This window comes from Plecotus auritus, assembly GCF_963455305.1.
Source record: "Plecotus auritus genome assembly, chromosome: 1".
Lineage (NCBI taxonomy): Eukaryota > Metazoa > Chordata > Mammalia > Chiroptera > Vespertilionidae > Plecotus > Plecotus auritus.
In genome coordinates this window covers 196,173,082-196,195,319 of record NC_137770.1, presented here as the reverse complement: position 1 = coordinate 196,195,319, position 22,238 = coordinate 196,173,082, and the positions used below count along the sequence as shown (strand labels likewise).

Sequence of the window (22,238 nt, the reverse complement as noted above, 5' to 3'; positions counted from 1 at the left end):
TAATAATAGATATTATCTCCCCCATTTTATAGATATGGAAACTAATGCACAGAGTGGTAAAGCAAATTGTCCAAGGGTATGCATGCTAGTGAGGAGCAAAGTTGGGCTGTGAATCCAAACTCTCCTGTTCTAGAAACTGTGCATGTAATTTGTTTATTTAAATTATTACAACTCTAATCTCCCAAGTTAAGGTATAAAGTCAAGTCTTGTGTTTCAGTGTAGTATTTTTTTTTTTTAAATCTTCACCTGAGGATATTCTTTCCATTGATTTTTTTAGAGTGGAAGGGAGGGAGGAGGGGGGGAGAGAGAGAGAGAGGGAGGGGGAGGGAGAGAGAGAGAAAAGAGAGAAGAGAGAAGAGAGAAGAAGAGAAGAAACAGGGATGTGAGAGAGACACATTGATTTGTTGCTTCCTGCATACGCCCGACGAGGGGTGGAAAACAAACCTACAACCGAGGTACGTGCCCTTGACTGGGACTCGAACCCGAGATCCTTCAGTACGTGGGCTGGCACTCTAACCACTGAGCAAAACTGGCCAGGGTTCAGTGTAGTATTTTATATAAAAACTAGAGGCCCAGTGCATGAAATTCATGCACGGGGGGTGTGTGTCCCTCAGCCCAGCCTGCACCCTCCACAATCTGGGACCCCTTGAGAGATGTCCGACTGCCCGTTTAGGCCCGATCCTACCAGGATTGGGCCTAAACGGGCAGTCGGACATCCCTCTCACAATCCAGGACTGCTGGCTCCCAACTGCTTGCCTGCCTGCCTTCCTGATTGCCCCTAACCGCTTCTGCCTGCCAGCCTGATCACCCCCTAACCACTCCCCTGCCAGCCTGATTGATGCCTAACTGCTCCACTGCCAGCCTGGTCACCCCTAACTGCCCTCCCCTGCAGGCTTGATCGCCCCCAACTGCCCTCCCTTGCAGGCCTGGTCCCTCTTAACTGCCCTCCCCTGCTGGCCATCTTGTGGTGGCCATCTTGTGTCCACATGGGGGCAGGATTTTTGACCACATGGGGGCAGCCATCTTGTGTGTTGGAGTGATGGTCAATTTTCATATTACTCTTTTCTTAGATAGGATGGTATTAAAAGTCAGAGTTAGAATTTTAATGTTTTTTGTTATTGCTTGTCTATAGATAAGGTAAAGTGTCAGAAATGGAGAGAAATAGACTCTGACTGCTACAAGTTCCTCTCTTTCACTTGAAGCACTTTTAGAGAGCATTTATTTGGGGTTTCTTGTCCCCTGCAAAAATCATCCTGGGATGGGAGAAGCACTTCTCTGTTTTTAGTAAGAGAAGCAGTAGACATAGTAGAGTATATTTTTTGTCTGATTCATTTGTCCTTCCTCATAACTTGAGGTATCATATATATAGTATATACTGTATATACAGTATATGATTGTATATGTATGTGTATGTGTATATGTATATGTATATGTATATGTATATGTATATATCACAAACCCGTCAATGTTTATTGTGTAAGGTCATGGTTGTAAAAAGATAATCTTCATTTTGAAAATAGTACTAATTATTGATTTTTTCTCTTAAGGTAGAAAATATTTTGTTGAATGATGGTGGAAACTATGTACTTTGTGACTTTGGCAGTGCCACTAATAAATTTCTTAATCCTCAAAAAGATGGAGTGACTATAGTAGAAGAAGAAATTAAAAAGTAAGTGTTTATCTTTATTGCATTTGTCTTAAGGGAATTTTAGTTAACTTGGGTCTGTGATCAGCTCTGCTAATATATATTTTAGGTATTCCATTCATAGATTTCTTCAAAATACTTTTATACCATAGACATTGATTAATTTATGTCTGATCTAGCTCAATAGGAAATACATTTTACCATGGATACAAGTTTTTCATCTACGTTTTAAACACATTTATTAAGAAAGTTGTTAAATAAGCTGTAGTAATTAGTGGAACCATTAAAGGGAGTTTTCACTGATTGTTGAATTCAGTTAAGCATCTTTATTTTTAGTAGTACTGTTTTTGTTAGGAAAAATTAAATTATTTGAAAACATTTAAATTTTTACTTCATATTTAATATTAACAAGTTGACTTCTGTATGCATTGAAAACTATGTTGAAAATGTGTTACTTAGTAATAGTGTACTGGAAAGCTCTCATAAAAAAATTAGTCATATCTGCTTTATTTTTCCTTATTCTTGTACTTTCCATGGTTGCTAGGTTACTTGTTAAGACTTTTCTGTTTTAGAAAATGGAACTGTTTGTAAACCTTAGATTACCTTAATGAAATGATACAGAGTGCAGAAAGATCTGTCAGAATACAACTTTATAAGTAGTTGCGTTTTCTGAGTTGTCCATTTCTTCACACATTCTCAGTTGTTTTAAACTGTCTAGGAGCTGTTATTTGAACTGTAACTTATATTTCGAAATAGCTCAAGTAGAGCTGATATTACCCTGGCTTAGTTGTATAGCACTATGGATTTCAAGACTACATATTTCTATCCAGAGAACTTAGCTTATGGTGATTATGTTAGATTCCATAAAAACAAACTCCTTAGTAAACATGTAAATGTCCTGAAGAATTCAAGAATAAATTATTGAATTGACTTACTGGGAATGCAATTTTAAAAAATAATTGGATTGTGATATATAATGGCTGCTTTGATTCTGCTCAAGTACCTCTAACTTGCTAGGTTTTTGTTGTTGAGATCCGAAGTATAGTTAAGGTTTAATAGAATTTTGCAATAATGATGAATGTAAACTTATGAGGGTGTGCTTTGTGGCTCAGTTGAGGAGTTAATGGCCCAACCATTTACTTAATTAAGAGGTATTTATTTAGGGCCTGCAATTAGTGGACACTGAAGGATAGTAGTAAGGGAGTGCTGCAGGCTAGCAGTGAACAAAAGTCCTGCCTGCATGGATTTCATATTCTGGTTTCTTGGGTTGCTTCTCTATCATTCAGAATGTCCCACCAGTCAGGGTCACTGAAATCAGTAAGATGGTAGAATGCTCACTTTTAAGAACACTTGATGTAAAATAAAAAACTATAAACAGTCAAAATGAATTTTAAGTTATGCCATGATACAGGAAGTTCTTCTATATTTTGGTAATTTCTGCCATGAAATCAAGCACTACTTCATTAAAATATTCTGTTCATAATGTATTTGGGGTTTTTATATTGGTTAATATTCACAGTGTCTTATAATTCCAAATAGCTTATGATGGCAGTATTAGAATTGTACTTAGTGTAGTTAAAATTATGGCACCTAGATTTTTTAAAACAACAATTATAAAAACAAACCTAAAGGAGATCTACTGCCATGTGCAAGGAAGTATGTTAGAGTCCATGAAAACAAACTCCTTAGTGAACATATAAACTAATATTTTGAAAGAAGTTTATTTTTAAACTAGAGGCCCAGTGCACTAAATTCATGCACTGGGGTGGGGCGTGTCCCTCAGCCCAGCCTCTCCAATCTGGGATCCCTCTCACAATCTGGGACTGCTGGCTCCCAACTGCTCGCCTGCCTGCCTTCCTGATTACCCCTAACTGCTTCTGCCTGCCAACCTGATCACACCCTAATCACTCCCCTGCCAGCCTGATCGATGCATAACTGCTCTCCTGCCGGCCTGATTGCCTCCAACTGCCCTCCCCTGCTGGCCTGGTCGCCCCCAACTGCCCTCCCCTGCTGGCCCGGTCACCCCTAACTGCCCTTCCCTGTTGGCTTGGTCGCCCCTAACTGCCCTCCTCTGCAGGCCTGGTCCCCCCCCCCCCCCCAACTGCCCTCCCCTGCAGGCCTGGTCGCCCCAACTGCCTTCCCCTGCAGGCCTGGTCCCCCCAAACTGCCCTCCCCTGCAGGCCTGGTCCCCCCAACTACCCTACCCTGCAGGCCTGGTTGCCCAAACTGCCCTCCCCTGCCAGCCTGGTCACCCCTAAAGGCCCTTCCCTGCCAGCCTGGTCATCCCTAACTGGCCTCCCCTGCAGGCCTGGTTCCCCCCAACTGCCTTTCCTCCCCTGCAGGCCTGGTCATCCCCAACTGCCCTCCCCTGCTGGCCTGGTCGCCCCCAACTGCCCTCCCCTGCAGGCCTGGTTGCCCCCAACTACCCTCCCCTGCATGCCTAGTCACCCCCAACTGTCTTTCCCTGCAGGCCTGGTCGCCCCCAACTGCCCTCCCCTGCTGGCCTGATTGCCCACAACTGCCTGCCATCTTGTGGTGGCTATCTTGTGACCACATAGGGACGGCCATCTTGTGAGAGGGTGTGACAGTCAATTTGCATAATACCTCTTTATTATATAGGATTGATTAAAATATTTTGATAAGTATATTTTAAGAGTTATATTATTTCAAATAAGGAACTCAAGAAAAACTACATTTCCAATACATTGTCTTTATTTAAAATTTTTGTATTAAAGAGAACTAAGTTTTTTATCATTAGAGACTAGTGGCCCGGTGCACTAAATTTGTGCATGGGGGGTGGTTCCCTCAGCCCAGCTTGCACCCTCTCCAATCGGGGACCCCATGAGGGATGTCCGACTGCCGGTTTAGGCCCGATCCCAGGGATCGGGCCTAAACCGGCAGTCGGACATCCCTCTCGCAATCTGGGACCGCTGGCTCCTAACTGCTCACCTGCCTGCCTGCCTGATAGCCTTTAACTGCCTCTGCCTGCCTGCCTGATTGCCCCTAACTGCCTCTGCCTGCTTGCCTGATCACCCCTAACTGCCTCTGCCTCCCTGCCTGATTGCCCCTAACTGCCCTCCCCTGCCGGCCTGCTTGCCCCCAACTGCCCTCCCCTGCCTGCCTGATCTCACCCCCAACAGCCCTCCTCTGCCAGCCTGATCTCACCCCCAAGTGCCCTCCCCTGCTGGCCTGGTTGCCCCCAACTGCCCTCCCCTGCCAGCCTGATCTCACCTTCAACTGCCCTCTCCTGCCAGCCTGATCTCACCCCCAACTGCCTCCTGCCTGCCTGATCACCCCTAACGGCCCTCCCTTGCAACCTGATCTCGCCCCCAACTGCCCTCCCCTGCCAGCCTGATCTTGCCCCCTACAGCCCTCGCCTGTTGGCCTGATCTCGCCCCCAACTGCCCTCCCCTGCAGGCCTGGTTGCCTCCAACTGCCCTCCCCTGCTGGCCTGATCTCACCCCTAACTGCTCTCCCCTGCTGGCCTGATCGCCCCTAACGGCCTATGCCTCAGCCCCCACCACCATGGCTTTGTCCGGAAGGAAGTTGAACGTCCGGAAGATGGCCAGTCGACCCGGTCTAATTAGCATATTACCCTTTTATTAGTATAGATGCTATTGTACTTGTTGAATAAAAATGTATATATGTACATGTTTTGAATTGTTTAATCCTTGATAGACTTTTTAATGCCTTTTAAAAGTAGTATTATTTTTATCTAATGTTATTGAGCAGAGAAATTTTTTTGCAGTATTTTATGTAGAAACAATGTAGTATCTGTCTTTTTATTTTATTTTTATATCTCCACTCCATTTTACTTATTTACTGCCAGGTATACAACTCTGTCATACAGAGCCCCTGAAATGATCAACCTTTATGGAGGGAAACCCATCACCACCAAGGCTGATATCTGGGTAAGGCCAAGAAAGGTTGATGTTTTCTCTAACCAAATTTTAAAAATTTGAGTTCAATTGATTATTTGCCCCCTTTTCCCCAAAAGGTATTTCCTAATAAGCAGAAAAGTGTTGTATAGTAGAGATTCTTATTCAGGAGATGAAAATAGAACATTTTATCTTTTAATCCTGAGAAGGAAAGCTTAGGTATAAAAAAACAAATAACTGGCTTCCATATAATGTAACTTTTTACCATGATATTTTTTTGTGTGTTTAGATTATATGAGTGTTAACATTTTTTTGATTGAGTGGAATTTTGGTTGATCACTTTATGGAAAAGCTAGACATTACTCTTGAGTAATTACCCTGATTCCTAGAATATTTTAGGAAATTAACATGCATAAAACTTTTTTTCTAATTATAAACATGTCATTGACTAAAATATAAAGTTTTTTATTATTTAGCATATCATATATATGTGGATTGAATTATTAAGATAGATTGTGTTTCTATAAAGTTGAACTTTATGATAGGACTAGAGGCCTAATGCATGGATTCGTGCACCAGTGGGGTCCCCCGGCCTTGCCTGTGGGGGATTGGGCTGAAACCAGCAGTCCGACATCCCCCGAGGGGTCCCGGATTGTGAAAGGGCGCAGGCCAGGCCGAGGGATCCCCACAAGTGCACGAATCCATGCACCGGGCTTCTAGTATGCATATAAGATCTTTGGTTAATCTCTTCCCGCCCTCCCCCTTCCCCCTTCCCTCTGAGATTCATCAGTCTGTTCCATGTTTCCATGCCTGTGCATTGAGCGTCTGCCCCCTGGTGATCAGTGCGCATCATAGCGAACGGTCAGACACTTAGAGCATATTAGCCTTTTATATATATAGATGTCAGTACCTCTTTAGAACTTATTTCATAAGCAAACTATATTTTAGTAATATTTAATAAACTAGCAGGGAGGTACTTTAAATGTGAATTTATTTAACTTCAACTAGTATTTAGCTATATCTACCATTAGTGACCGTGTTAGGGATGGAGGGGAAAAAATCCTTTGGAAATAGTTCTAGAGTTTACTAGAAAAGTCATGTTTATTTTGTTTTTAAAACATAATGTTCAGAAAGTAGTTGAAAGTAATGTGTGAAATAAAATGAATATCTCCTTGGTTCTCTTCTCCTGGACTCTTCCTCTTGGGGTTGGGATACCCAAATATTCCTGCAAGGTAATAAAAAAAGAATAGCTTTGATATCTTTTTATCTGTCCACATAATATATACTTTTTTCACCAAATGGTGTTCCTTAAATCTTGTGGTAGTTGCATTTTTAACCATACACATAATTGAATCACACCATGAATAAGTTTGGTTTAATTTGATACTGCTTTTAGATCACCAGCTTATATAACTCAAATTTAATTTGCTTTTCTCAGCATTAACATTTGACTCATTAAATGGCTTGTAGTACAATGTAGAAAGCAAATTCAATTGGATCTGAATTGATAAAATGAAAGTATTAGAAGAGGTGACTGTGGAAGCATTTACTGACCTAATTTTGTGACTGGCTGTTGAAATCTGTATTACCTAAAAATCTATTTCAACAGCAGAAGAAACAACAGACATCATAGCTCAATACTGTTTTGCAATCATCAAGGGTTACCCAGTATCTTAACGAAAAGGAGAGGGAATCTTTTTTTGTTGTTTATTTTTCACCAGACTTGGTGTGCATGCCAAGCAACATACTAAGTTGTCAGTGATAAGTTTAAAATTTATGCTATTTATAGATTAGTATATGGAGTAGAATTTCTACAACAGCTAACTGGGTATAACTATGGGGTTATAGATACTCAAAGATAAAAAAAAAAAGAAGCATGAAAAATAATCAGGAAACAGAAGCTATGTTTATATGCTTGACAGAGATAGAACTTGAATTTGCATGGTGTTTTTTTATGCTTGTCTTAGCTCAGGTGAAACATAAGTAAGCTACCACATTTTAGGTGGGAGATGCTTCATGTTGCCTTTTTTGATGAGGAAAATGGAGGATGGTGATAGCTTTCAAAATTAGGTCATTTGTTCTCTCTTGTTTTTTGAACAAGTCTCATAATATAAAATGGATAAAGAGGGAAATGCCTTTGGTGTGAAAAAACTAGGACACCTCATTGTGTTCAAACAACATGAAGCAGAGTATTTTAGATTTATGTTTTTAAGTATACTGACATTGCTGTCTAAAACTGTTAACTGGGTTCTCCCATACATTTACTGTAACACATGACACATTACTAAAGGTCTGATTGATGAGATAAAACTGGCTAAAATGACTAGACTGTCATCTGGGTAGGAGAAAGTGTAATTTAATGCAGATATCACACCATTAATAATATTTTTTTATTATTGTTAAGGGAACCTTATCCTCAATTTACTGCATACATGCTGAAGATATCTTACTTATAAAACAAAGCATCATACATTTTTTAAAGCCACATTTTACTGGATTTTTCTATTCAGAATCTTCATAGTTTAAAAAAATGTTTTTACTGATTTTTTTGAGAGTGAGGAGGGGGAGGGATAGAGAGATAGAAACATCAATGTGAGAGTAATATCATCATTTGGCTGCTTCCTGCACACCACCCAATGGGGATCGAGCACGAAACCCCGGACATGTGCCCTGACCAGGAATCTAACCATGACCTCTTGGTTCCTGGGTCGATGCTCAACCACTGATCCGCACTGGCTGGGCAGAATCTTCACAGTTTTGTTAATCATATAATAAATAACCCTGTAATGTCTTTGAATGGATATAGTGAAATTTCTAGAGCCTTTAATTTTTTTCCTTAGAACATTGTTAAAATGTTGAAAGTAATGGTTAGTAAATTATTTAACACAGGTGTTTCTGTGTATTGTGATCTTCATAATAGTTATAAAGCTTAGAGTATTTTTTAGTTGCATTTACTAAGTTGGTATGTGGAGAAAATTCAACAAAGCAAAACTGATTTGCTGATTTTTAGATGGTAAGGACAAATTTTAGTATTGTTGATAAAATTGTGTACTAACTATTGGATAAGTTTGTACAATCTGTTTAGAATTAGAAATACCCCTTACACAGTTAAGGCTTGTAGATTACACATCTTGTGACAACATAATGATTTCTTGACCTGAAAATTACATTTCATTACTGGTTCTCTGGTTTGAGCTGTTAGCAGCATAGCTACAATTTTGTTTTTAGGGTATTTTGTTTTTGTTGTCAGCAAGTAGATTTATTGGTGCTGTGATGTCTGTGAAGCAGACAGAGCCCTGCCTTTTTGAATTTTAATATAGATTATCCTGGTACAAATATGATTAGTAAATTATAGAATAAAGATCATAGGGTTATGCAGAAAAATAGAGTCTAATTTTTATAGTAGAAAATAATGAAACATGCTTAGTGTTTAATAAATTTAACTGTGCTGGCTAACTCATTTGGAATCCCAGGATTTTAAAACATGTTTTATAGTGAATTTTTAAAAAATGCTGCTAGAAGGTTAATTGTGCTTACTTAGTTGGTTATATGCTAGTTATGTATTAAATATATACTTTCCTTGTGAAAGAAATAAAAGTATAATTTTTTTCCTCAAAGGGACCAACCACTTCTAACTTTAGTTATATTATTCATGATTTAGAGTTCTATGATAGCATTAATTTAGCCAGCTATCCACAGATATGATAGAAAAACATGGAAATGACATAGTTAAATGTCTTTTCAACAAACAAGCTCATTAATTAGTTTAAAATTTGTGAAAAGATTGATTCAGTAAAGAAACATTAGTCTTTTTTAAAATAACAAATTTAGTTTTTGGTTTAGTGCTATTTTTATGTCTTGGGGTTAAGTTGTTTGAGTTCTGATGATATTCATGCTTCTTTATTTTACAGGCACTGGGATGTTTATTGTATAAACTTTGTTTCTTCACTCTTCCTTTTGGTGAGAGTCAGGTTGCTATCTGTGATGGCAGCTTCACCATCCCAGACAATTCACGTTACTCCCATAACATCCATTGCTTAATAAGTAAGTATTTGGAAAAATTTATGAGACAATTATGAGATACTGTACATAGGACCTGCTATTACATCCCTTAGCCTAAATCTAGACTTTTAATTTCATTTATTATAATTTTATGATGCTATAGTAAAGAAAAACATTAAAAACAATGTTTATAGACTTTTATGGAACGAAAGCAGCCTCATTACTAGCTAGTACATTAAGCCCCTAGATAAGCTTTTGTAGAACACAGAGATTATGTAATTAAGGAAACTGGAATTTCTGGAAAAACTTAAGCATAACATTTAATTATTTGGTCTTTGTTCTTTTGAAATCCAAATATCCAGATCTGTTGCTTTTTTTGGATCAAAGTATTGCTAATCTTAGATGTAGCTTACTTGGCCACCCTTGTTAACATCTGTTCTTTATGATTATAAAATGGTTATCAGAAGCAACCTAAGTGCATCAGAAGTTTAGTCCCATGGGCCTTTGAATTCAAAAGAATACTTCACTTTTCCTTCTAGCCTGCTCAGACTTTTTTTCTTCCTTTTTGATAGGTACTCTAATTTAATTTCTTTCATATGTACTTGGTAAAATTTCTGAAAAAATGATAATTTGGGGAGGGACAGGACCATCAGGAAGCTGCAGTATTTAAATAGTACCTCCCAACACTGTTTGAATTAAAGTGTGTCTAGCATTTCTACTCTGTTTTCTGACTGTTAAATATTCCCTGTCATAGCCTCTAACCACACAGAGCAATGTAATAGAAAAGAGGGTCAATCTAAACATATTTGATACTTTGAATGATAAAAATGGCAATTCAACTTAGTGGGGAAAATAGATGGAAATATAGAGTTAATAGCAATTTGTAGATTAAAAAATCAGACTGAATTTCTGCCTTAAACTTTATGCTAAAATTTCAGATAAGTTAAAGACAAATGTAAAAAATGTATTTGAAGAAAACAGGTGTGAATTTACTTATAACACTGGAATGGGTAATCTAAAAGTGAGGCATTAAATCTCAGGAATGAGAAAAGATGAAGCTATTAATATATACAATTAAACCATTAAAAAGTCTTCCCAAACTCATGAACCTCAGCATAAAATCAAGTTATCAATTGGAAAAACAATTTGTTACACATTTGACAAATGACTGACTCTTGTAATTTATGAGACTCATGTAAGTGAAAAAGAGGAAGTACCCTAAAGAAAAATGGTCAAAAGAAAGTATTAAAGGATAGCTAGCCTTGCTTTGCAAACATACAGTATTTAAAGCACAGTCTTTTTATTTCTATAATGTGGATTTGCTCACACATGTTAGAAATTAGAGAATTATACCATTTGAACACAAAAATTACATTGCTGCATGTGGGATGTTTTCCTAGGCAAGGGGAACCAGTAATAGGGTTGGGGAGATGGTGTTATAACTTACAGGGGAAAGGAAATAGCCCTAAGCTTCACTGCTGTACTTCTAGCAGAAACACTTGTAGCTCTGATTGGAGAATAATAAATATGAGTGCTTGTACCTGGAGTTTTCTTTCCAGAGGTTTACCCGTCAGTTTTGTGTGGCTCCCTACTAATGAAGAGCAGACCCTCTGTGCCAAGTTCCACTTTTATTGGTTGAGTATCTCCTAGCCTTGTTTTGATGGGTTTTTATATCCTTGTGGCAGCCTCCAGCCAAGTTAATCGACCTGCCTGGGCAGTCCAGGTTACCTTCCTAGGTACCAGTTAATGTTTTTGTCAGTGCTCTGGTGACAGAGTTGTAGTTTTCCAATGGTTTGTTCCAAATCTATTTTCCCCTTAGCCCTGTTAATTTTAGCCTGACATTTTGCAGAATGTGAAAAATTTTAAAAGCAAACATATCATTAGAGTGTATTTGAATAAGCATTAGATCCGTAACCCACTCTATCTTATCTGGTCAGTTTCCTCCTTCATTGTACAAAAATTAGGGCATCAAGAGCATGTAAGAACCCCGATTAATTGGAATTCTCAAAAGTAGATGAAGGAATTTATTTTGGCTATTGTGTGTTCTGGCTAATTGAAGTTTAACTTTTTATTGAAGCCCTTGTTATAAGTCATTGTAACTGTGGCTGCTTTGTTGCTAAGTATAATGTTTTAATCACAATTGAACTGAGGATTTTATTGGGGATCTTGCAATGTCTTAGGAATTCTGAATATTCTCAGTGGACAATATTGTATGGGGGACTGGACAGTATATACCCTGATTTGTGATTTCATTTGACTAAAATAGTAAGAAGATCTTATTTTCTTGTGTTAGGTTTGATTTTTTCTCCTTCTCTGTGTGTATGTGTATGTGACTGTGTTTGTAATGGCAAGGTTGAAAAACTAAACACTATTGATAATTTTAGGATTTAATTGGTGCAACATATGCTTCTTTTACTTGTCACTAAATGCATAGATTTTCATTTTTATCAGTGTTTATATAAATTTGACCATGTATTAATGTTTTTGAACTTATTTCTGAGAGGTAGGCAGAAATTTTTAAAAAGGCTGAATAAAATAAAAGTATTCAAGTAAATGTTGGTATTTTGTCTCCTGTCAAAGGATTTTTATGGACTTTACTTTTTAAATATTGTCTTAGGTAGTAAAGCTTAACAGAGTAGTTTTTTTTTGGAACCAGAACATACTTACCTATAATGTAATGTTTTCAGAAAACATTTATTTATTTTTATTTATTTTTTAATGTGTAAAATTATGTTTATTTTTTTTATTTTTTTAAATAAATCTTTATTGTTCAGATTATTACAGGTGTTCCTCTTTTTTTTTCCCCATAGCTCCCCTCCACCTGATTCCCCACCCCACCCCATGCCCCTGCCACTGTCTTCATCCATAGGTGTAAGCTTTTTGTCCAGTCTCTTCCCGCACCCCTCACCCCCCCCCCCCCCCCGAGAATTGTCAGTCTACTCCCTTTCTATGTCTCTGATTCTATTATATTCACCAGTCCATTCTGTTCTTCAGATTTTTTATTCACTTGATTTTTAGATTCACTTGTTGGTAGGTATGTATTTGATGTCATTTTGTTGTTCATAATTTTTATCTTTACCTTTTTCTTCTTCTTCCTCTTCTTAAAGAATACCCTTCAGCATTTCATGTAATCCTGGTTTGGTGGTGATGAACTCCGTTAGCTTTTTCTTATCTGTGAAGCTCTTTATCTGACCTTTAACTCTGAATGATAGCTTTGCTGGGTAGAGTAATCTTGGTTGTAGGTTCTTGCTGTTCATCACTTTGAATATTTCTTGCCACTCCCTTCTGGCCTGCATAGTTTCTGCTGAGAAATCAGCTGACAGTCTTATGGGTGCTCCCTTGTAGGTAACTAATCGTTTTTCTCTTGCTGCTTTCAAGATTCTCTCTTTGTCTTTTGCCCTTTGGCATTTTAATTATGATGTGTCTTGGTGTAGTCCTCTTTGGATTCCTCTTGTATGGGGTTCTGTGTGCTTCCTGAACTTGTAAGTCTATTTCTTTCACCAGGTAAGGAAAGTTTTCTGTCATTATTTCTTTTAATAGGTTTTCAATATTTTGCTCTGTCTCTTCTTCTGGCACCCCAAAAATTCGGATGTTGGTACGCTTAAAGTTGTCCCAGAGGCTCCTTAAACTATCTTCATATTTTTGGATTTTTTCTTTTTGTTTTTCTGGTTGGGTGTTTTTTGTTTCCTCATATTTCAGATCTTTGGTTTGATTCTTGGGGTATGTTGATCTACAGTTGAATTTCTGTATATTCTTTATTTCAGACAGTGTATGCTTAATTTCTAACTGGTCCTTTTCCATTTTTTTGGCATTCTCATTAAGGTCCTTGAAGGTCTCACTAAGCTCCTCGGAGGTCTCATCAAGTTTCTCGGCGGTTTTTAGAAGATTCTTGAGTAACCTTATAAATGTGGTTCTGAACTCTATGTCGTCCATTAGTTTGCTTTCCACCATTTCTCTCATTCGTGACATGTTTCTTTGTCTCCGCATTTTGCTGCTTCCTTGTGTTGATGGAGTGGCTTTGTGTGGTAGGTGACCTATAGGGGCCAGTAGCTCAGCCTCCCCAATCACCTGAGGTGGACGCCTTTGGTACACCCCTTTGTGGGCTGAGTGCAAAGTCTTGGTGTAGTTAAGCCTTGATTGCTGTTGGTACACTGGGAGGAATTGACCTCCAGGCCAATTGGCTGTGAGGACCCGCTGTGTCTATAATGGAAGAACTGCTGCGCTGGAGACACGCTTATGGTGCAGGACTTGTTTCAGTGGGGCTTTGGTGCTCACTGAGTCTGCCTCTTGAATGTGTCACTTATGGATGTGAGGGGTTGAAATCTGGTGTCTCACACTGACCACTAGGTACACTGGCTTCTGGATCTCCAATGGGGTGCAGGTCAGCTACTGTCTGAGGCCACCCAGCAGGCGCTACAGCAAGAACTACAGTTTTCTCCTCTTTGCTTGGAGTTTGGAGGTTTTGGAGCTGTCTGACCCGGGCTGCAAGTTTGCTAGGTTAAGCTGCCATAGGGCAGGCCATTCATATGCTAAAGCCGCTGCTTGGAGCTTGGGTGGGTTCGTAGATTGAGCAGGGCGGGGTCTCAGGGCGTGACCAGGCTAGGGCGTGGCAAACAGCGATGGCTGCCAGTAAGCCAGCTCTGAGGCTCTGCGTCTCCGACCGTGTCCCCTCGTCCCACGCCCCAGCACAATAAACAATTGTTCCTGCGCGCAGCCCTGCAAGCAAGCCTCCCTCACTTTCCGACCCCACGGCAGACAGTCCAGCTTCTCCCCGTAGGAGTTTGGGTCCCCTGCGTCTCCCCAGAAACTGGAGTTCAGAGTAATCGGGAGCTTATCTCCCTTTGGGTTGAAAACAGCAGCGCTCCCAGTCACCCGTCGCCAGCCCGATTCTCGCGTCTCCGTACCTCAGCTTTTCAGCGCTTGTGCACCTCTCAATGCTGTTTGCTCTTTTCCTTCTAGTTGTAGAACATCCACTCAGCCAGCTTTCCCGTGGTTCTGGGTGATAGACGTTTTGTCTTTTAGTTGTAGTTTTGAAATTGTTGTGCAAGGCAGCAGTTTAGGTGTTTACCTACGCCGCCATCTTGGATCTCCTTCTGGAAAAATATCTCAGAAAACATTTAGACTCTTTGCAATTGTATTCTTTTTTTTTTCCCCGTTACTTTTTTTGCATGTGACCTTGCCTGTTTCCCACGGTCCTATTTATATTTCTCTGTCTACTTTTACGCTTTGTAATTAGCGATTTATATTTCTTTCAAATAAATCATGCATTCAGAAAACCAGGAAGTGCCTAGCTGTGTGCATAGTTTTTGAAAGTGTAACTTTTTATTGCCAATTGTCTATTTATGCAGTATATTTGATCTCACATTATTATAAGATAAAGCAATAAAAACATATATCTTTTTAGTATTGATAGAATTACTAATTCTGCTTGCATCAATTTTATATGATGAGGTTATTTGAAAATGAAATAGTCATGCCTAGTCTTTGTTAAAACTGTGTGGTTTGTGGTTATTATCTAATAAAAGAGTAATATGCAAATTGACTATCTCTCCAACACACAAGATGGCCGTCCCCATGTGGTCAAAGATGGCTGCCCCCATGTGGACACATAATGGCCACCACAAGATGGCCGGTAGGGGAGGGCAGTTGTGGGCGATCAGGCCATCAGGGGAGGGCAGTTGGAGGGGACCAGGCCTGCAGGGAAGGGCAGTTGGGGGGACCAGGCCTGCAGGGGAAGGCAGTTGGGGGCGACCAGGCTGGCTGGGGAGGGCAGTTAGGGGTAACCAGGCGGGCAGGGGAGGGCAGTTAGGGGCAATCGGACCGGCAGGGGAGCAATTAGGTGTTGATCAGGCTGGCAGGGGAGTGGTTAGGGCAGCCTTGGGCAAACTACGGCCCGCGGGCCGGATCTGGCTGTTCTATCCGGTTCTCTTGCTCTCCCCTCCGCTCCTTTACTTTGAATTTATATTAGTTCACACAAACACTGCATCCATGCTTTTGTTCCGGCCCTCCAGTCCAGTTTAAGAACCCATTGTGGCCCTCGAGTCAAAAAGTTTGCCCACCCCTGGGTTAGGGGGTGATCAGGCTGGCAGGCAGAAGTAGTTAGGGGCAATCAGGCAGGCAGGCAGGCGAGCAGTTGGGAGCCAGCAGTCTTGGGTTGTGAGAGGGATGTCCGCTGCCCGTTTAGGCCCGATGGTGGGATCAGGCCTAAACGGGCAGTTGGACATCCCTCGAGAGGTCCCAGATTGGAGAGGGTGCAGGCTGGGCTGAGGGACACACCCCCCTGTGCACGAATTTAGTGCACCAGGCCTCTAGTATAAGTGTATTTGAATATACTTTGATTATCACTATTTGGTCAAGGATAATTATCATTACACTAGAAGCTCGGTGCATGAAATTCGTGCACGGGGGTGTGTGTCCCTCAGCCTGGCCTGCACCCTCTTCAATCTGGGACCCCCTCTCGCAATCCAGGACCACTGGCTCCTAACCACCCCCATCTGCCCTCCCCTGCTGGCCTGATCTCTCCCCCAACTGCCCTTCCCTGGCAGCCTGGTTGCCCCCTACTGCTCTCCCCTGTTGGCTTGATCACCCTTAACACCCTGCCAGCCAGATCTTGCCCCTAACTGCTCTCTCCTGCCAGCCTCATCAATCCTAACTGCCTCTGCCTCGGCCCCCACCACCATGGCTTTGTCTGGAAGGAAGTCGGACGTCCGGAAGATGGCTGGTTGACCCGGTCTAATTAGCATATTACCTTTTATTAGTATAGATAGATTATATAGGATAGGATTGCTTAAATGGGGGGAGGGGAAGACTTTTTCAGCAGGAGGAGATGTTCTTGGCAGACAAAAATACATAACCCCTATATCTGGACTGATTGCCAGCCATATGCACTATACTGCCAAACCAGTCATTAAAAAATTGAACTGCTTTCTTATACCTTACACCAAACAGCTGTTGCCCTTAAAACTCCTCCTCAGCCCCCACCTTAGGTTCTGCCTTCGCAGTTCACTCAGATTAGGTTCTAATTGGTCGGTTTCTATGCCAGTCAGCGTCAAAAGCTCCGCCTCCTAGGTAGCCATTGGCTCCTCTGGGAAATCCAGAATGGCCCCACCTTCATGTCAGCGCCAGCCCTTCAGTCACACCCCCAGTCCGCTACTGGGTGTATCTCTGGCCGCTCTGAGAAGTGGCACCTCAGATCTGTGCTGGTGGCAATTTTGAATTCTCATCCTTGACCAAACCTTTTTACAGTGCCAGCTCCATGAAGGCAAGCATTTGTCTTGTTAATTCTTAGTTCACTCATAGACTTGACCCGTGTTTGTGCATCTATGCTAGCACCTCATGGTGACCGGTCTAAGTGTCGTTTCGGTCGTCACGGTCACTGCCTTTTTATATATATAGATACTATCCATAAAGCTCTGTTTAACAATTTTATTATACTTTTCTGCAGACTTCTTAGTGCACTTAGTGCACTTCTTAAGTAGCAGAGTCAGTTATTTACAAATTTTTTTTCTTAGCTTCTCTTAACTTTTTCAGCAGACAAGTAGTGGAGGTGGATTGGGGATGAGGAGAGAAGCATTTTTCATTTATGGATCTAAGAGTTAAAAAGAACTTAGACAACATTTAGAGGAGAGTGAGAAGCAAAACTGTAACAGAATGACTGAGTAGTTATGATGCATGAACAGAATGCTGGCTGCCTCATCTTTCTTTTAGCTTCTGTTAAGGTGGTTAGGGAAGTACATGTGGAAATTAAGAATAAGAGCCAGAAGGCCTGGGCTGCATCTGCTGTCACTTATTTAGTATGGAATATTGGGCACCTCCGTTTATCTCAGTCTCATTTCTAAAATGAGCATATTAAAAGTACCTACTTCTTAGGTTTATTGTGAAAATTGAAATATGAAAAGTGCTTCTTAGTATTTGTAAGTACTCAGTAAGAGATGGCTTTTTTAATACTTACATCACTGCAGCTGTGTTAACTACCACTACCAGTATTACTGAAATCTATGTAAGTCTTCCTGAGCTAACCTAATTTCTGATTTTCTGGGTAAGGATCAGGACATCTGCTGTCAGATACTCAATAGCGTGTCCTTTTCCTGCAGAGATTTCTTTGGATGCTTTGAAGCAGAAGTTGGTTTTGCAGGTTAGTGGTGGATCTATCAAAGGCCTACCACAAATTATCATATATTCCAGAATGTATCTTCAATGTAACTAATTACTTTTCTTACCTCTTATATTGTGCAATAATGTAATGAATCATAATGAACAGCAAGGAAAGCTTTTTAAAATTTTTTTTATTGCTTTTGGGTTTGCTAACATATTGTTGCTTTATGGTTCTGGATCTTAGCTCTTAGCAGCTTATCTATTAGGTTTAAATTTATTTTTTTAAATGGAAATAATTGACATATAATGTATTAAGTCTAGGTATATTTATAATGATTTGGTGTATGTATACAGGTGTCCCAAAAATATGTATACACACTTTAACAGCTGATTCTATTACATTTTGAAAATGAAATGTATTTAATAAACACTACCTTTATAATTGTTCAAAGTGTGTATACCTTTTTTGGGGACAACCTGTATATTGTGAAATGATTACCACAATAATTCTAGTTAACACCTATTACTTCACATAGTTACACATTGTTTTTCCCTTGTTCTGAGACGTTTTAACATCTCTCTTGGCAACTTTTAAAATACAGTAGTGTTGTTAATTTTAGTCAACATACTGTACATTGCATCCCCGGGACTTACTTATTTTATAACTAGAAGTTTGTACCCTCACACATAACCCAGCCTCCACCTCTCGCAACCATCAATCTGTTCTCTGTATCTATGTTTTTGTTTTTTTTAAAGATCCCACATACAAGTGAGATAATAGGTATTTGTCTTTCCTCTGTCTGACTTCTTTTACCCTGCCCTTGTGTCCCCCCCTGGTGTCTCAAATGGCACAATTTACTTTCTTTTTATGGCTGAATAATATTCCTCTGTGTGTGCATAACATTTTCTTTATCCATTCATCCATTAATGGACATTTAGGTTGCTTCCATGTTGTGGCTATTGTAAATAATGCTGCAATAACATGGGGGTGAAGATATCTTTACCAGTTAGTGTTTGTGTTTCTTTCCAATACATATCCAGAAATAGCATTGAAGGATTACATGATAGTTCTATTTTTAAGTTTTTGAGGGGCCTTTATGCTGTTTTCCAATATACATTTCCTGTGCCAATTTACATTTCCATCAAAGTGCAAAAGGACTCCCTTTTCTCCCACATTCTCACCAGCACTTGTTATTTTTTTATCTTTTTGAGAATAAATAAATTTATTTTAATACTTTCTGTGGGAAACCAGGAACTAACTGGCTTGTTATAATATACTTAAAATTTATTATGAAAATTTAAGAAATAGAGGCAGCACAGTACAGTGATGCTTCCGTGGGTACCCACTCATGACTAATCTTGTTTCATATGCACCCTTACCTACTCTTTTCTCCTATTTTTTTTTTAATGTCAGGAATTTTAATGTATCTTTGAAAAGAAATCAAAGATTAAGATAGGATTTCCTTGGAGGTTTTCAATCAGTGGCTCCGGGTTACCAACTGGGGAGATGTAAAAAGAGGGCTTGAATAATAACTTTTAGGGACAGCTACCAGGACTATCCCAATTATACTATGCTTACATATTTATGGTGCCATTTAATGTTTTAATTATGATTGAACACATTTATTATGGCTGTTAAAATGGGTTTCATTTCACTAGTCCACAGAATATGGTATGTAGGACACATATGCCCAACATGTAAGTTTCTATAATAATCTCCATAGGTTAATAGATAAAAACAACAAGTTAATGCTTGAAGTACTTTTGGTTGCAAAATTAGAGTGGGTATTTCTCTTTTCAGGTAAGTTACCATAATAAGTGGCAGTCTGTGGCAAAGAAAAAGTGTCTTTTTGGAAGGGGAAAAATTAAATTTTAAGTAGGAACATTTTTTTTTTTAAATATATTTTATTGATATTTTACAGAGAGGAAGGGAGAGGGATAGAGAGCTAGAAACATCGATGAGAGAGAAACATCGATCAGCTGCCTCCTGCACACCTCCCACTGGGGATGTGACCGCAACCAAGGTACATGCCCTTGACCGGAATCGAACCCGGGACCCTTGAGTCCACAGGCCGACGCTCTATCCACTGAGCCAAACCGGTTTTGGCAGGAACATTCTTTTGATACTTGTATCCAAAGTCTTTTCCTATTAAATGTGCTGAGCTGTTAGATTAAAAATGCTGATATACTAGTAACTTTGACGTAGGCTAGGCTTGGAGCCATGATTTTGTGTAATTTGAATTGGAACGCCTTTATTTAATTTTGGCTTGAGCCTTTAATTAAACCATAATTTAACTTCGCCACTGCTATAGCAGCAGCAGCTCCTTTTGCTGCTCTTTTTGTTGGAATATGCATGGTTGTTGTACTTTCCAATGCAAAATAAATACAAACATAATTAATCCAGCTGCCTCAGATAAGTGTTATTTAGTCAGATATGTCTTATACATCACTTGGAAATATTGTGATGGTTTAATCATACACTGCCTTTAATGCTGAGACTATATTGTGTTCTCAGGTTGTATTAATGGGGTTTGTGTCAATAGAAAGATTCACCCAATTGAAAGGAGCAGAGAAAAAGCCTTTCATGTCTATGCGGATACCTTTTTAGAAATCACTCTTATATTTGCAGTAGAATCGGGCACTGGGAGTGTTCTCATGATGATTCACATGATCATTTTAAGTGAGTAAACAAGGCTGTATTTTAGCTTCTCTGCCTCTTTTTCTCTTTAAAACTTAATTTCTTAGATGAATTGGACACATGGATTCCTTAATTCACTCCTTCCCCTCAAGAGCATGTTTTGGTAAACGATACAGTTTTATTGTCATGAAGTGGGAGTTAATAAAAATACTAGAATTGAGGTTTCATTATTGCGAGAGCAAATGGCTTTGGACCAACTATACTTAAAATTAAACTGAAGTTGTCTTTCTTGGCAGATATGCCTCAGTGTTTAGCTGGAGTAGAACTGATCTATGAAATAAAAAAAAATATATATATATATATAGGATTGCCTGATGGATTGTTTTATTTCTCTGTAGATACTATGCAACTTCAGGTTATATTATTCAGTAGTCTAGGAGTATATTTTGCAATCCATTCCTTTGGATAGTTTGAAAAATTATATTATTTACATTAAATGCTTAACGATGCTTTTTTGAGTTTATTTCTTTTTTAATGGCTGGTAATATCCAGTATAAAAATATTCAGAGATAAAAATGTAGCCATTTTCTACCTGTGCGTTTCAGTGTCATCATGCTTTGAATTTAGAACCAAATCAGAGATGGGATACAGGAGCTCATCAGATAAAACTGTCAACATCAGTAAATAAAGTAGATTGCAGACTGAAATTTAGACCTGATGCCAAATGGGCCTCTTCATTTGTATTCAGGCCCCAGGTTTACTCAAACCCAGTCATAGGCAATGCTAGAAATCTTAGACTTCTTCCATAGAAGCAGGCCACTTGCAAAACATGGGTTTGCATAGAATATACAGTATATGTCCTGAGAGTAAACTGTTCTGAAAGAAAGAGCAGCAGAGATGGGCAGGCATGTGCTTTCTCCCCTCCCCTCACTTTTTCTTAGCACAAATTACTCTCTTTGCCTTAGAGAGGAATGAGTTATATAGGGAGTGGTCACTAGCATAGTGGTTTTTAAGGAGTTTGTGATCCACAGTAATAAATACATTTTAGTTATGACCTGGCACACATACACGTGGAACAAGTTTCATGAAACATTGCTTATACCACATTAGTGTACTTAATATTTTCTACTTGATTAAAATAAATGCTAGTCACTACCTTTTAAACTGATTTTATGTCACATAAATGGGATGGGTACAGTTAGACAAACTAAACTGGGATGTATTCCCACAGAGATGTATTCCCACATGAAAACATGAGCCAGGGACTTAACCGGTCCTTTTGTTTGCATATAAGATGATATAATTTCTACCCACAGCCTAGCTACCTGAACATTAGAGAATGTTGTGCTATGCTTAACTTGAGATATACAATTACTTACATAAATACAAAAGGCCCAGTGCACGAAATTCATGCACGGGGCGGGGGGAGGGGCCCTCAGTCTGGCCTGTGCCCTCTTGCAGTCTGGGACCCCTCCCTCCTTACTACCCGCCTGCTTGCTGCTCCTGACCACTGAGCTCACTGTTCCTTAGTGCTGCCGCGGAGGTGGGAGAGGATCCCGCCGCCACCACTGTGCTTGCCAGCTGTGAGCCCAGCTTCTGGCTGAGCAGTGCTCCTGCACTGACCACCAGGGGCAGTTCCTGCATTGAGCATCTGCCCCCTGGTGATCAGTGCGTGTCATAGTGACCGGTCGTTCCACTGTTTGGTCAATTTGCATATTAGGCTTTTATTATATATAGGATTTGTTAGAGAACCTAAAATCTCAAATTCATTTATTTCCCTTCAGTGCTTCTCACCTACTATGAAAGAAAAAAAAAATATGTAGGATTGCTTAACGTATCATTTTATTTCTCCCTAAATACTTAAAAAGCTTTCTCCAGATTCAGATAGGAAGAGAAATATATTCTCATACCATACTGTTCTCTACCCCTATAGAATTTTGTTTTTACCTAACGGCATGTAGGTGTTTTGTCACTGGTCCAC

At 39.7% G+C, this 22,238-nt stretch overlaps 1 protein-coding gene across 2 annotated transcripts in view; it reads left to right on the top strand.

Moving 5' to 3' along the window:
* The window catches only part of BMP2K (BMP2 inducible kinase), a 144,550-nt gene that overhangs the window by 71,882 nt on the left and 50,430 nt on the right, over positions 1-22,238 (top strand). For both annotated transcript variants that reach the window (XM_080676115.1, XM_080676116.1), the window contains exons 5-7: positions 1,548-1,669; positions 5,475-5,556; positions 9,435-9,567. In XM_080676115.1, coding sequence (XP_080532241.1) covers positions 1,548-1,669; positions 5,475-5,556; positions 9,435-9,567 — 337 coding nt within the window. The remainder of the gene's footprint in view (positions 1-1,547; positions 1,670-5,474; positions 5,557-9,434; positions 9,568-22,238) is intronic.